General features: G+C 46.2%; 1 protein-coding gene across 1 annotated transcript in view; it reads right to left on the bottom strand.

Annotated features, from left to right (window-relative positions):
• The window catches only part of adgrv1 (adhesion G protein-coupled receptor V1), an 810104-nt gene that overhangs the window by 640741 nt on the left and 154687 nt on the right, over window positions 1-14676 (bottom strand). Inside the window, exons 24-25 of the mRNA XM_068029668.1 lie at window positions 3913-4042; window positions 3169-3249 (exon numbers count right to left, since the gene is read on the bottom strand). Coding sequence (XP_067885769.1) covers window positions 3169-3249; window positions 3913-4042 — 211 coding nt within the window. The remainder of the gene's footprint in view (window positions 1-3168; window positions 3250-3912; window positions 4043-14676) is intronic.

Genomic DNA, 14676 nt, shown 5'->3' with positions numbered 1-14676 from the left:
CTCATGCCCTTAATATACTTATAAAATTCCTTAATATTTTCCTTTATCTTGCCCTCCAGTGCTTTTCATGCCCCCTCTTTGCTCTCCTAATTACTTTTTTAAATACACTTTCTATACTCCTAGAGGGCCTCCACTGTTTTCAGCCCCCTGAATCTGCCATAGGCCTCCTTTTTTTCCTTATCCAATCCTCTATATCCCTTGAAATCAGGATTCCCTGGACTTGTTGGTCCTACCCGTCACCTTTATGGGAACATGTTGGCCCTGAATTCTCACTATTTCCTTTTTGAATGACTCCCACAGGTCTGATGTAGACTTTCTAACAAGTAGCTGCTCCCAGTGTACTTTGCCCAGATCCTATTTTATCATATTGAAATCGGCCTTCCCCCAATTCAGTACCTTTATTTTCAGTCCATCTTTGTCCTTTTCCACAACTACCTTAAATCTTACAGAGTTATGGTGTAGCCGGATGGCTAACAGCAAAGCATCTGCAAAGCATGAAGGGAAAAATAGCCAGCCTTACACAAGGACCAGGACTGTGAAACAGCTGCAGTTGCAGTTTAACGAACCCAGCCTGCTGAATAGGCAGTGTGTGATAAGATGTGTGAGACTGCTGCGGTTGCGAAGGTTGCTAGACGAGGATAGGTAAGAACAAGGCCAGCAGCTGTATTTTGGCTTGCAACTAGTAGCTAAGTAAAAAAATGACTCCAAGTCATGGGTGTACGTGACTAAGGACATTCTCGATGCTGGGAGCAACTGGATAAAAAGGGGAGGCTAGGAGCCTCCGCAACGATGACCTGCAGGAACAACCATCGCGGAAGGGAATCTTGAGTCCGGGATTCAGTGAAGAGAACCTATCGGGAAGGAGACTGATCACCTCGCCTCGCAACGGGTAGTATTTAAGTCCAAGCCATGAGTCTTGTGATTTATTGTAACAAGTAACAAGTAGTTTAACAAGTGAAATAACGAATAGCTTAATAAGTGAGTTAAATATCAATAAAAGTGTTTGTACGAAGTATCTCGTGTAGGCGTCAGTACGTGGCGGACAAAAGACACCTACACGAGATACTTCATATAAACACTTTTATTGATACTTAAATCACTTATTAAGCTATTCGTTATTTCACTGGTTAAACTACTTGTTACTTGTTACAATAAATCACAAGACTCACGGCTTGGACTTAAATACTACCCGTTGCGAGGCGAGGTCATCAGTCTCCCTCCCAATGGATTCTCTTCACTGAATCCCGGACTCAAGGTTCCCTTCCGCGATGGTTGTTCCTGCAGGTCTTCGCTGCAGAGGCTCCTAGACTCCCCTTTTTATCCAGTTGCTCCCAGCATCAAAAATGTCCTTCGTCACGTACACCCATGACTTGGAGTCATTCGTTTACTGAGCTACTAGTTGCAAGACAGAATACATCTGCTGGCCTTGTTCTTATCTATCCTTGTCTAGCAACCTTCGCAACCATAGCAGTCTCACACATCTTATCACACACTGCCTATTCAGCAGGCTGGGTTCGTTAAATTGCAACTGCAGCTGTTTCACAGTCCTTGTCCTTGTGTAAGGCTGGCTATTTTTCCCTTCATGCTTTGCAGATGCTTAGCTGTTTGCCATCCAGCTACAATGGTCACTATCCCCGAAATGCTCCCCCACTGACACTTCTACCACTTGTCTTGCTTCATTCCCTAGGATTAGGTCCAGTATTGCCCTTTCTCTTGTAGGACGTTCTACGTGCTGGCTCAAATAGCTCTCCTGTATGCACTTTAAGAATTCTGCCCCCTTTAAGCTTTTTGCACTAAGACTATCCGAGTTAATATTGGGGAAGTTGAAATCCCCTACTATTATTACCCTATTATTTTTACACCTCTCTGAGATTTGCCTACACATCTGCTCCTCTATTTCTCCCTGACTATTTGGAGGCCTGTAGTACACTCCCAATCAAGTGATTACCCCCTTTTTGTTTTAAAGTTCTTCCCGTATGGCCTAATTTGAGGAACCTTCTAAGATATCATCCCTCCTTACTGCAATAATTGACTGCTTGATCAATCGTGCAATGCCACCTCCTCTTTTACACCCTCCCCGTCTCGCTTGAAGATTCTATATCCTGGAATATTGAGCTGCCAGTCCTGCCCTTCCCTCAAACATGTCTGTGATAGCAATAATAGCATATTCCCATGTGTTAATCAACGCCCTCAATTCATCTGCCTTATTTGTAAGACACCTTGCGTTAAAGTAGATGCAATCCAGCCTTGCATTATTCGCTTGTGCCTTAACAGGTCTATATTTGTTCTGCCTTCCAAACTGACTTAATTTCTCTTCTATATTTGGATGTGCATCACCCCCTACTGTACCTCCGCTCTGTATCCCATTCCCCTGCCAAATTAGTTTAAACCACACCCCCCCACCCTCGCCCCCCCCCAACAGCACCAGCAAACCTCCCAGCAAGGATGTTAGTCCCGTTCTGGTTCAGGTGCAACCCGTCTAACCTGTACAGGTCCCACCTTCGCCAGGAACAGACCCAGTGATCCAGGAAACTAAAGGCCTCCCTCCTGCACCATGACTTCAGCCTCGCATTCATCTGCTCTATCCTCCTATTCTTATACTCACTAGCAAGTGGCACCGGCAGTAATCCAGAGATTACAACCTTTGAGGCCCTGTTGTTTAATCTGCTACCTAGCTCCCTAAATTCTTGTTGCAAGACCTTATCCCTCTTTCTACCTATGTCGTTGGTACCAATGTGTACCACAACCTCTGACAGCTCATCCTTCCCCTTCAGAATGCCCTGCAGCCTCTCCATGACATCCTTGACCCGAGCACCAGGGACGCAACAGATCATCTAGGGCTGCAATATAGTTTGGGAAAATAATTCTTCTGCTAACAAGAACTTGGCGGTCAGAAAATTTAATTCTACATAATAATTATTCAAAACTCAGTGACTGAGACTAGCAGAACATGAATAAATGGACATGTACATTCCAGTGAATTGAAAATGGATGCAGATGCCAGATGTATAACTTAGGGAAAGGGTGAGAAAAGACCATCAGATTCACTAATGCTCACCTCATTCATCATCCATCCCAATCGCTAGTAATGCTTACTTAGGAACTAAATGTAAACATCATAGGAAAGATTGAACAAACATAAATACATGATAGACGGTAGATTCTTACCACGTATGTGGAAAGCTGGAAGGAAGAACTCCACCTCACCATCACCACTACCGCTGGTACCTATGCCAAAGAGTTCAGCCACTTCAAAAATAAACACACAGCACATTCACACACACAAAAAAGATAAAGCAATCAACAGGAGAAAATGAACCACTGATTCAGCTGAAAGATCAGACACAGCCTTTTTATAAGATAGTTTTATTTTAAACGGAAACATTAAATAATCACAGCACATATCAGGTCCAACTATTTGAGGAGTATAAATGCCCTATAGTCTTTTCTATTAACTTGGGAAGATTTACAGTTTGGGTAGAAAATCAGAAATTAAGATGGAATGACATATACCACAACACAGATGCAAAAGGTTTAAACAATCTCAAACATTACAATTATGCCACATGCAGGGAGCTGGCTTTGATTTCAGAAACCTTCCCACAACTTTGCAGACTGAACAAAATGAAGCAACTGGGGGACACTTTTACGTAGGATTAAAAACTACACATAGCATAACAAGGCGCAGCTTAAATTGGAAACACACCATGTGGAAACTGGTGAGCCTTTATTCAACTAAATTATGCCAAAGCAAGTTACAGGTAAATTGTGTAATAGCATTATGTTGCCTTCATCTTTTATCTTAAAATTATATTAAATTAAAAAATGATCCCTTTGCCCCTGCATATTAAGAAAATTAAGGAATGAAAATATTATTTGTTGCATACCAGAAATGTTGCTATTGATCCTTACCTTCTCTTTCTGTGTTCAGTAGCACCATCTTAAAGCTGTTTGGCAGTTCAGGAACAGAATCATCAGTGATATTTACTGTTATGTATTTATATTGCTCTCCAGGCTTAAACTCCAGAATGCCTGCTGTATCCTAGAAACAAATTTAAATCTATTAGTAATTTCTCAGTGTCCCACTGTTTGATGGAATGTGATCAGATACTTACCCAAATGATGAATGCAATCAATTATCGAATGATAGTGGGGATCACACAAGAAATCAGTTTAATAGATTTTTATCCAATTGATGCGACAACTGGTCTTCAGTTATTTGAAATTACGATTTTCAAATTGTAGCATATGGATACTTAATGCATGTGCATGAAATTCCTTATTTCACTTTTTTAATAGTGGTGTTAATTCAATTGTTTTAAGTATCTGTATACCAATATTTGAAGAGTACTTTCAAGGCACAAGTGCCCAGATTGTTCTTAAATGGATCAATTAAAAGCAAAATACTGCAGATGCTGGAAATCTGAAATAAAAACAAGAAATGCTGGAAATACGCAGCAGGTCTGGCAGCATCTGTGGAGAGGGAAACAGAGTTAACGTTTCAGGTCAGTGATCCTTCTTCAGAACTGACAAATATTAGAAATGTAAAAGGTTCTTAAATGGCGATGCATTTATAAAACAGCTTTCAAAATTCAAAAAAAAACTCAAGCTTTTACGTTGGAAGTCTTACAATGTTGTGGGTCATTTGCTGGTCTTTATCCTTCTATTTTCCCCATAATTTGTTTGTTGCATTAGTAACACATTTTGTATCAGCAGACCATTCTGCAATATTAGTCAAGTATAAAATTAACGGGATTGTGACAGTACAACTGCAAATGAAACTCTGGCAGTACTACACCGTGCATTCAATTCAGGCAGTAATGTACAAAATATCAGACCATGGCAGTAATACATTGCAAGTGGAATTTGAATAAAACTTGGGGCTAGATTTTCAAAGCCTGATGAGTGTGGCAACAGAGGAGAGTGCAATTTGAGTATCACTTTCATGGAAATCGGCACTGGGACCCACTGCCTCCGGAGGCCTCAGCTATTTGCACGCTATATTAATAACTTGGATGAAGAGACAGAGAGTAATGTATCTAAATTTGCTGACAATACAAAGCTTGGTGGAAAGGCAAACTGCGGGGAGGGCAAAGGGATATAGACAGGTTAAGTGAGTGGGCAACAAGATGGCAAATGGGGTATAATGTAGGGAAGTGTGAATGTCATGCAGACCCCCACCTGCCAAGAATGAGGCATATTAATTTTGTCATATGAACATTGATTTTAAACTGTCGCTGGAGTGAAGAAATTACTTGTTAAAAAATCACCAGACACTTGGCTCGAAGGACATTTGCATACTAACAGACAGTGTTTGTGGAGACAAAGGACTATTCCCTGGTCCATTTAACCCACAATGGGCTTTGATCATCAGACATTAAAGATGAGGAAACTCACATTCCAGGATGATTGCTAAGATGGCAGAATCCACAAACAGAAGTGGTCAAACCAGCTAGTCACATGACTAACTTGCTGGGAAACCTGGGTTTTTTTGAATTGCGCCACAGAAACATGGAAGGAAGTTGAAACTGAAGCTGGAAGAAGGAAGCCTCCCTCTCTCTCTCTCGCTTTCTCCCAAGCCACCGGACCCACGGAACAGACGTAAACCTCAAGAGAGAAAAGACTCCGACACTGAAACAAGTTGAAGCGTGACCTGGACCCCAATGGACAGCAGGAGTACCGGCAACCAAAGACTCCATATTGAACTTAAAGGACTGGAACTACCGGATATTGCCTCAAACTTTTCCCCTTTATTCCTTCTACTTTTTCTGTCTCTATCTGCGTGTATGCCTATCGTGTATGCATGTTAGCGTGGTCGCGTCGCCTATTCGTAGTCAGTAACCAGATTAGAGTTTAAGATTAATAAACTTCTCCAGTTCTTGTTTAAAATCTAAGAAAGGTTGTCTGAATTGATTTCTTTGCCCTACAACTGGAAAGTGGTGAACAAGGATTCACTAAGAGGGAGCTAAAACACAGTGTTTTTTTAAAAAATTAAACCCTGTTATGGTTAAACCAGGCAACTGCTGAGAGGGAACCCCGAGACCCCTCTCACCTGGTCGTAACAGTGAAGTTGTTCACTTTGGTCATGAAAATAGAAAAGCAGAATATTTTTTTAAAGTTGTGAAACTGGTAAGTGTTGATTTTCAGAGAGAATTACGGGTACTCGTACAAGGAACACACAAAGTTAACATGCAGGTGCAGCAGGCTATTCAGAAGGCAAATGGCATGTTGGCCTTTATTGCAAGGGGATTGGAGTACAGGAATAAAGAAATCTTACTAAAATTGAACAGGGCTTTCATGAGACCGCACCTGGAATACTGTGTGCAGTTTTGGTCTCCACATTTAAGAAAGGATTTACTTGCACTGGAAGCAGTGCAGTGAAGATTTACTAAATTGGTTCCTGGGTTGAGGGGGTTGTCCTGTGATAAGAGACTGAGTAAATTGGGCCTATATTCTCTGGAGTTTAGAAGAATGAGAGGCGATCTAATTGAGACGCATAAGATTCTGAAAGGGCTTGATAGGGTAGAAGCTGAGAGATTGTTTCTGCTGGCCGGGGAATCTAGAACACAGGGGCACAGTCTCGGGTAAAGGGGCCAATCATTCAGGACTGAGATGAGGAGAAATTACTTCACTCAAAGGGTTCTGAATCTTTGGAATTCTCTACCCCAGAGGGTTGTGGACGCTCCATCATTAAATACATTTAAGGCTTGGATAGATAGATCTTTGGTCTTGCAGGGAATCAAGGGATATGGGGAGAGGGCAGGAAAGTGGAATTGAAGCCCAAGATCAGCCATGATCGTATTGAATGGCGGAGCAGGCTCAATGGGCCATATGGTCTACTTCTGCTCCTATTTCTTGTGGAACACGATGCCATTTTTAAAGGGGATGCCGGCTGCAAGGGAATGGGTAAGGCCCCACTTCAAATTAATAGCCTTTGAGTTCATCGAAGAGCTCATTAACAGGCTTGTCAGCAGCAGTTGTTAATTTTTAAAGGCTGGGAACGTAGAGGACACCATGGGGAACAGGGAAACACGACAGGGTGTTCAAGATGTGAACACAGCAGGGGGGCCATGATGTCAATGGGAAGGGCTGATTGAAAGACAGCAGAGGCGCAAAAAAAACTCAGATGCTTCAATAGTGCCACTGAGTGGCCACTGCTACAGCTGTGAGACTTGCTTTTCTCAGTGGTGAGTGGCTGGAAATCAGAGGGACTTGAGGCTGCTGGCATCACTTGGGCAGCTGCGGTTGGCAGGGGACGGCCTAGTGAATGCACAAAACCAAACTGAGGGTGTTTAGATGCAACCTCCTTGTCAGCAGGAGGCCAGAGGAGCACAGCAGGGAGCTGCAAGGGGAGGAAGGCGCTACCCACGACATCGGGTGGACAGCCCAAGAGTCAGCTACCTGCAAATGACAGAGCGCCCGTGCCATAGCAGCCTGCAACTATCCAGGCAAGATCGTCGTGATCCTGTGTGCTCTGATTCACATTGACCTGAGGCCTCATGGCCCCCAGGGCAGTCCCCTATCTACAGCCATCTAGGTCTACGTCACCCTTTTTAAGCAACCAGATCATTCCAGGGATCAGCTGTGGACCAAGGTGCGGTCTTGCAGTCAGCAGCTCATCAGGCCTTCAGGCAGGTCATGGATGCCATTTTCAAGAGGGCAGGGACTACACCCACTTTGATGGATGGGCCTGCACAGGCACCAAGGGCAAGGGGCTCAGCCTCTATTGTTGGATTCCCCCAGGTGCAGAGCATCATCGCTTGTGCCCATGTGGCCATCAAGGTACCCAGCGACACGGCCAGTGACAGCCATCAACACGAAGGGCTTCCACTCGCTCAACATCTAACTGGTCCATGACTACAAGAGCTGCCTTTTTGTGTGTACTCCTTTTCCTGGCAGCCGCCATGACTCCTTCATCCTCAGCCATTCCAAGTTTCCTCCGTCCTTCACTCCATCCCCCAAAGTGCACGGATAGAACCAAGGGGAAAGGGAAATCCCTTGAGGAGATGGCTACTGACCACTCTATGGGAGCCCCAGACAGAGGCACAGAGGTGAAAAAACCAATGCCACCTGCTCAGCAGGCCAACCACTGAGCAGGCCATTGGTTTGTGAAGTTCCAATTCTGGTGCTGGGATCAGTCAGGTGGCACCCTCCAATCCCCTCCTGCAAGGGTCTCGGTCATTGTGATGGTCTTATGTGCTCTCCACAACATGGCCCTACAGAGAGGTGTGGACCTTGAGGACAGTGAGGCTCTGGAAGGAGACAGCTCATCAGGGGAGGTGCAGGAGGTAAGAGAGGAGGAAGAGAGAGAGGAGGGGGATAACTCTGAACAGACAGGTGCCCTGCTGAACGGCAAGGTGGCCTCCTCCTGCCACCATTTGGGAAGAGGACCTCCCTCCTCTCCCTCACAGCCTCCAGAATTTCATCCAGGTGGGCATTGATGAAGCGAGGGTCTGCAATCCCCTAGTGCCAGGCCTCCTGCTCCCCTATGACATCTCGCTTCCCTCTGGTGCTGTGGAAGGCAAATCTCTCCCTCAGGACAACCAGCAGCCTCAGCAATAGCTGCCATGGAAGTCTACATGAGTCCCATACTTGGTCTGACCCACCACCATTTTCAATCCCACTTACTCTAAATGCACAGGAAACCCGTCTCCACACCAATTAAGGGCTCACCCATTTCAAAATTGCAATCTGAATCATTTTCCCACAGGAGGCAGGTTTCTGACCCAAAACCAGACCCGGTGCCTGTTTCTTGTCTCCATGTTGAAAATACAACTCTTGGATTTTATTTAGTTAAAAAAAAAATTAAACCCTTCAGGAACAGATATAGTTAGGTGTTTTTTGTACAACACCCTTCAATCTTCTATTTAGATCCCTCAATCCTTTCTTGAAAAGGATCCATGTGTCTATATATTGTTTGCCTCAATAATCTTCCCGAGTAACTTATGCCACAATCCGAATGCCCTTTCCATACAGGAGGTCATTGGTTACTCCTAACTTCCTCATTTTTAACTCGTGTCTCTTGGTATTTGCATTTTTTACTGCAGAAAAACATTTGTCAAGATCAATTTTCTGAAAAATCTCAGACATTTATTAGATTACCCTAAAAAAGAAAACAATAACAATGATAATCATGATTTAAAAAAACTACTGGTAACTGAGTGACATATTTCTTGGTGTTTTTAACTTTGGGGCTGAGGTTTGAATCCACACTGGTCTGAAAGTACAAAAATCACCGCAATATATGTCGGGCTGACATTGGGCCGCGGTCTTGATTGTACTTGGGAGAGCTGCCAGCTGTCACACCTGCACATGCAAGCTGCCCACTTTGCCTGCATGAAAGTCAAGCTGCTTGCCTCGCCAATACAGGACTGAAGGTAAGTAAGGCAATAGAGGGGCAATCAGAAATACTGCAGAGTCAGTGGGGCACTCCTGCTCCTTCCGGCTCCATGGTAACATTTTTGCAATTTTAAAAACCCAAATTTTTTGTTGGCAGGCACTGAAGAATTGCAGACAAATTTCTGTAAGGGGGCCAAAAACAATCAGGCCCCTCAATTACATATGTAAGAGATCCAATGCCTATTTTAAGGTGACCACTAAATATGCTTGAGAAATGGCCTACCTTCATCTCAAAGCAGGTTACACGAGGTTCAATTTCTACCCCAAAATGTTTCGGTTGGTTAAGACAGTGAATAATATAGCCAATACAGGCTAGAAAGGTCCTAAGTTCATTCACTGGTCTTTGCTGAGCTAGCTTACTTCAGCCAAGGCATGAGTGAAGGCATGATATTTGAGAAAGAAAGCAGACAATCGGTCAGGATCCTTGCAGCTCACCATTATCCAGCTGAAAGTACAGATGTGTGGGAGCTAGGCGAGTACAAAATCAAGTCAGCTATGATGCCTTCACAGTAAACTAGCATGTTGGGTTGTATAGAAAGAATGACCACTTGACTGAGATATCACGAAGATCGGGCCCGCATGAAACTATACCTTGGAGAGGAGTCAAGCAAAGGTCAAGACAAGAAAAGGGAAAGGGAGAAAACTAGCAGAAAATGGAAGGAAACAAAAGTCAAGAATGGCTGAAAAATTGAAAACTACACTTTTGTAGCATGGGTGCTTTTCTTGAGGTCAATTAAATGTAGGGGGCTTGGCAGTATCTCTTTCCCCAATCCATTAAACCTCATTCAATAGAAAAGTAAAAACAATGCTGATCACAGCATGGTCACTTGTCATACTGATAATCACAAAATTACTGGATGAGTGTGTATTTTTTTTTTTCAAATCGTTCATGGAATGTGGGTGTCACTGGCAAGGCCCATTTATTGTCCATCCCAAATTACCCTTGAGAAGATGGTGATGTGCCATCTTCTTTAACTACTGCAGTCCCTGTGGTGCATACATACACACTGCTGTCAGGAAGGGAGATCCAGGACTTTGATCCAGCCACAGTGAAGAAAAGGCAATATACTGCCAAGTCAGGATGGTGTATAACTTGGAGAGAAACTTGCAGATGGTGTTCCTGTGCACCTGCTGTCCTTGTTGTTCTAGGTGGAAGAGGTTGTGGGTTTGGAAGGTGCTGTTGAAGGAGGCTTGACAAGCTGCTGTAGATGGTACACATTGCAGATGTGGAACAAAAGGGGCTGAATGTTTAAGGTGGTGGATAGGGTGCCAATCAAGTGGGCAACTTCGCTTTGGATGACATTGAGCTTCTTGAGTGTTGCTGGAGCTGCACCCATCCAGGCAAGTGGACAGTATTCCATCACACTCCTGATTTGTGCCTTGTAGATGGTGGACAGGCTTTGGGGAGTCAAGAGGTGAATTACTGCAAAATTCCCAGCCTCTGACCTGCTCTTTTAACTCCAGTATTTATGTGGCTGGTCCAGTTCAGTTTCTGGTCAATGGTAAACCACAGGGTGTTGATGGTGGTGGATTCAGCGATGGTAATGCCATTGAATGTCAAGGGGAGATGGTTAGATTCTCTCTTGTTGGAAATGGTCATTGCCTGGCACTTGTGTGGTGTGAATTTTACTTGCCACTCATCGGCATAAGCCTGAATGTTGTCCAGGGCTGAATTTTCGGGTCCTGCTGGGGAAGGGAACAGAGGCGGGTGGCGGTCCAAAATGTTGGTGCCGGTTGGCATGCCAGTTTCCCAATGCCATTCCCAGCACCGGCCGTATTCATCGGGGCTTGGAGGGGTGATGGTGGCCCCATGATCCCACCCGATCCATAACCAAGGCCAATTAGGATGATTAAATAGCTCATTACAAGCTTATTAAAGGGGAAGTTGTGATTTTCACAAGGGGCATGGGCTGCAGGCGCTGTCTGGGCAAGACCAGCTGAATGGAGGCGGGTACACAATGGGGAGTCAGTCATGACCGCCGCAACAAATTAGCTGGGCCCCATAAGAGGTTCAACGGCGCAGAGTGGACTCGGTCATCAGGAAACAGTGTCATCGGTGCAGTGCAGGTGGTGGGAGAGTGGGCAGTAAGTGCTAGAACAGTGCTGGGGGTCATCACCCTCCTGCATTGTGGGGCCACAAGAGCAGAAGGCAAGGCTGTCAAGCGCAACTGTGGGGGGCCACCTGAACAGAAGCAGCTGGCAATGGGGGCACAACTCTCATATTTTGGGTCTAATGGTGAGGAGGGACAGAGCCCCAGCCATCAGGACAGGGGAGAGAAATGAGGGGGAGGACGGAAATGGAAGCCATACCCTCAGCATAGTATCTACCACTGAAGATGGTGCTAACTGCAGATGACTGAGAACCAGTGCCAGAGGAGACTGCAACTCTCCAGGCAGATGGTCACAGACATCTGTGCCCTCGTTGCTGAAGACGTCACACCCCACAGTACTAGTCACCATGCCCTGCCTGTAGCCCTCAAAGTCACTGTGGCCTTGAACTTCTTCACTTCGAGCTTCTTCAAAGGACCAGCTAAGGACCTTGATGGCATCTCACAAACGGCTGCACACCACTGAATCTCGCAGGTCACTGGTGCTCTATTTGCCAGGGCTGTCCAGCCCTTTCATTTCACGACAGATGAGGCCTTGCAGGGTTACAGAGCAGTGGGTTTCGCCACCAGGTGCTGGGCATCATCAATTGCACCCACGTGGCCATCAAGGCAGTCAATGACCAGCCTGTGATAGTCATCAACAGGAAGGGCTTCCACTCCCTCAATATTCAGCTAGTCTGCAACCACGGCAAGAGCTTCCTCCATGTGTGCGCTCACTTTCCTGGAAGCTGCCACAACTCCTTCATACTCCACAAGTCCAGGCTGCCACAGCTCTTCACTCCAACCCCCAAAGATTGTGAATGGATTCTAGGGGACAAGGGATATTACTTGATAGCCACTTACCCCTCTACAAGAGCCCCAGAAAGAGGCTATACAGCCAAAGCCATCTTTCTCATCTTGAGGACAGTGAGGCCCTGCAAAGACACAGTTCATCGGAGGAAGAAGAGAAGCAGGACATGGAAGAAGAGAATGCAGAACACTGAGGTGTGCCAGCCGCACAATAAAAGGTGGCCGGACATGGTGCTAGACACAAAGGTCTCATCTGGATGCCATGAATGCCAGGGGTCATCTGATTTAGGAATGTTTCAACTGAGCCCCTCTGACCCAGGATGAACAGTATGGTCTGGAACTCACTTTGAGTTGACTGTGCTAATACTTTTCTTGAAGGCGCAGCATGGAACATGTAAACTCTTACTGCCAATGATGGTGCACATTTGCCCAGAGGTTTTGTCATCACCGTTGAGGAACTCTTGCTCTCCTTAATCATCTCATACTTCTTTTCTTGTCCCACCATCAATAAAAGGAGTCTCATATGTCTGGCTTCAAGTTACATTATTTACATGGTGCTCATAAAGGAAAACAGTGCACAGTTACAGGAAGATGACACCCAGTGAACTACTCAGTGCTCCACGTGACGCGGTGGACTCCATGTTCCGCCACTTCTTTCCGGTGCTCTCCTTGTGACCTTGGAGGAGGTGGAGGCAGCAAGCTCACTGGTCTCAGGTCGTGGCTGAGATGCACATAGCGGTCGTCCTCTTCGTACAGGTGCCCATGAAGGCATCATCAGAGGCTGCTGCACCTGAATCAGTGCAGAGACAGTCTCCATCACTGGGCCCTGCTGCACAGACGTTCCCTCTGTCAGAGAAGTCACGGAGGCCAATGATGATGATGATGGCAGCTTGTCAGGGGTGGCATCCTCATCCTCCTTGGTGACATCCTGAGCCCTTGGCTGGCACTCCAGATGATTGGAGGGGAGCACCAGCTGGGGCGCAAATAGCATCCCCTCCAAACATCTCTGCTGTCAGCACCACTGACCGGTCCAGGCTACAGAGTGTGACATGCATCCTGTGAACATCAGTCAGCAGTTTCTGCATGCACTCCAAGTGCTGTTGCATGTGGCTCTCCATAAGTTTGGCCACTCTCTGAATGAAGGAACTTGTGTGCTCAAAACCCTGAACCATGGTGGAGCACATGAGCTAGATGGACTCCTCCATTTTCTGCCCATGACTCCACACTGCCTCAGGGAACACTGACATCTGGGAGCGCATCTCGTGCTGCTGGTCCAGAGAAAGCTTCCTTTCCAGTGACTTCTGAGGCCCTGCATCTGTGCCCAGCTGCACAGGGCTGTGTCTATCCTCCCTTCTCCAAGGGGAATTGTCCACTGCAGACTCCGCTTCTCTCTGCTCCTTCTGCACCCTAATGCCATGCTCCTCACCCAATGCCACTATATCTAAACGCATGCAAGGGTTCACCAAGGTAACTGTATATCTGCGCTGGTGAACGGTGCACTTGTAAGGTGTGACTACTTCTTCAGAACTTTGCTGTTCCTCTTGGCCCAGTGGCAGTGAGGAAGAAGGCCTCCTTGGCTCAACGTCTGCACCTGTGGGAGACACAAGAACAGATCATGAGAGCTGGCCTTGGAGAGCAGAACCCTCTGCAGTGCTGAGACTTCCCAATGCAACTCAGCGTTCGACATGCTGTCGGATGGGGTGGAGTGCAATGCACCCCTTTAATGAGCGCACTGCCATCTCTAATCATCATCTCCACCATGAGTGCTCATCTCGCCATGGCCTACGTTATCAGGGTCTGCGATCCTGGCTATTTCCATCACTCCCTCCTCCAATGGGTGTGATGACTTGAAGGTAGGGGACCCCTTCCCACCCATGTGGGCCCTCTCTGTCAGGCATTATGTGCCTGTTTCTCCTGCAAGAACAAAGAGAGGGAAATGGCACTGCTAGTGCCAGTAACTCCTATTCATTAGAAGCTGCATGTATCAGTGGTTACAGGTCCTCAGCAGCACTGTGGCACTGCCATTCTGAGAGGTCAGTAAGCGCCATGGGCACACACACCTCCCATATTCAGGGAAGCATGCGCACTGAGGCTCCTCAGCTGGTGTGTCTGCTGGGGGGTGAATATCCAGAGACCTGTCCTGAGGGTTGGGGATAGCACTCACTTTGCCAGAGAGTATCTGAACTTCTTCCGACACTGGATCCAACTTCTTCTGGCCACACATCTTCTGACTGTGTCAACAAAGTCCATCCACACTTTCTTTGTCTGTGTGGGTGGCCTTCTCCTGCCACCCTCCAAGAAGAGGACCTCCTTCCTCTCCCTCACACCCTGCAGCAAGACCTCCAGGTCCACATCTGAAAATCGAGGGGCTAGCCTGCCC

Source organism: Heterodontus francisci, chromosome 4 (assembly GCF_036365525.1).
Source record: "Heterodontus francisci isolate sHetFra1 chromosome 4, sHetFra1.hap1, whole genome shotgun sequence".
NCBI classification, from domain to species: Eukaryota; Metazoa; Chordata; class Chondrichthyes; order Heterodontiformes; family Heterodontidae; genus Heterodontus; species Heterodontus francisci.
This window is presented reverse-complemented; position numbering and strand designations above follow the sequence as displayed.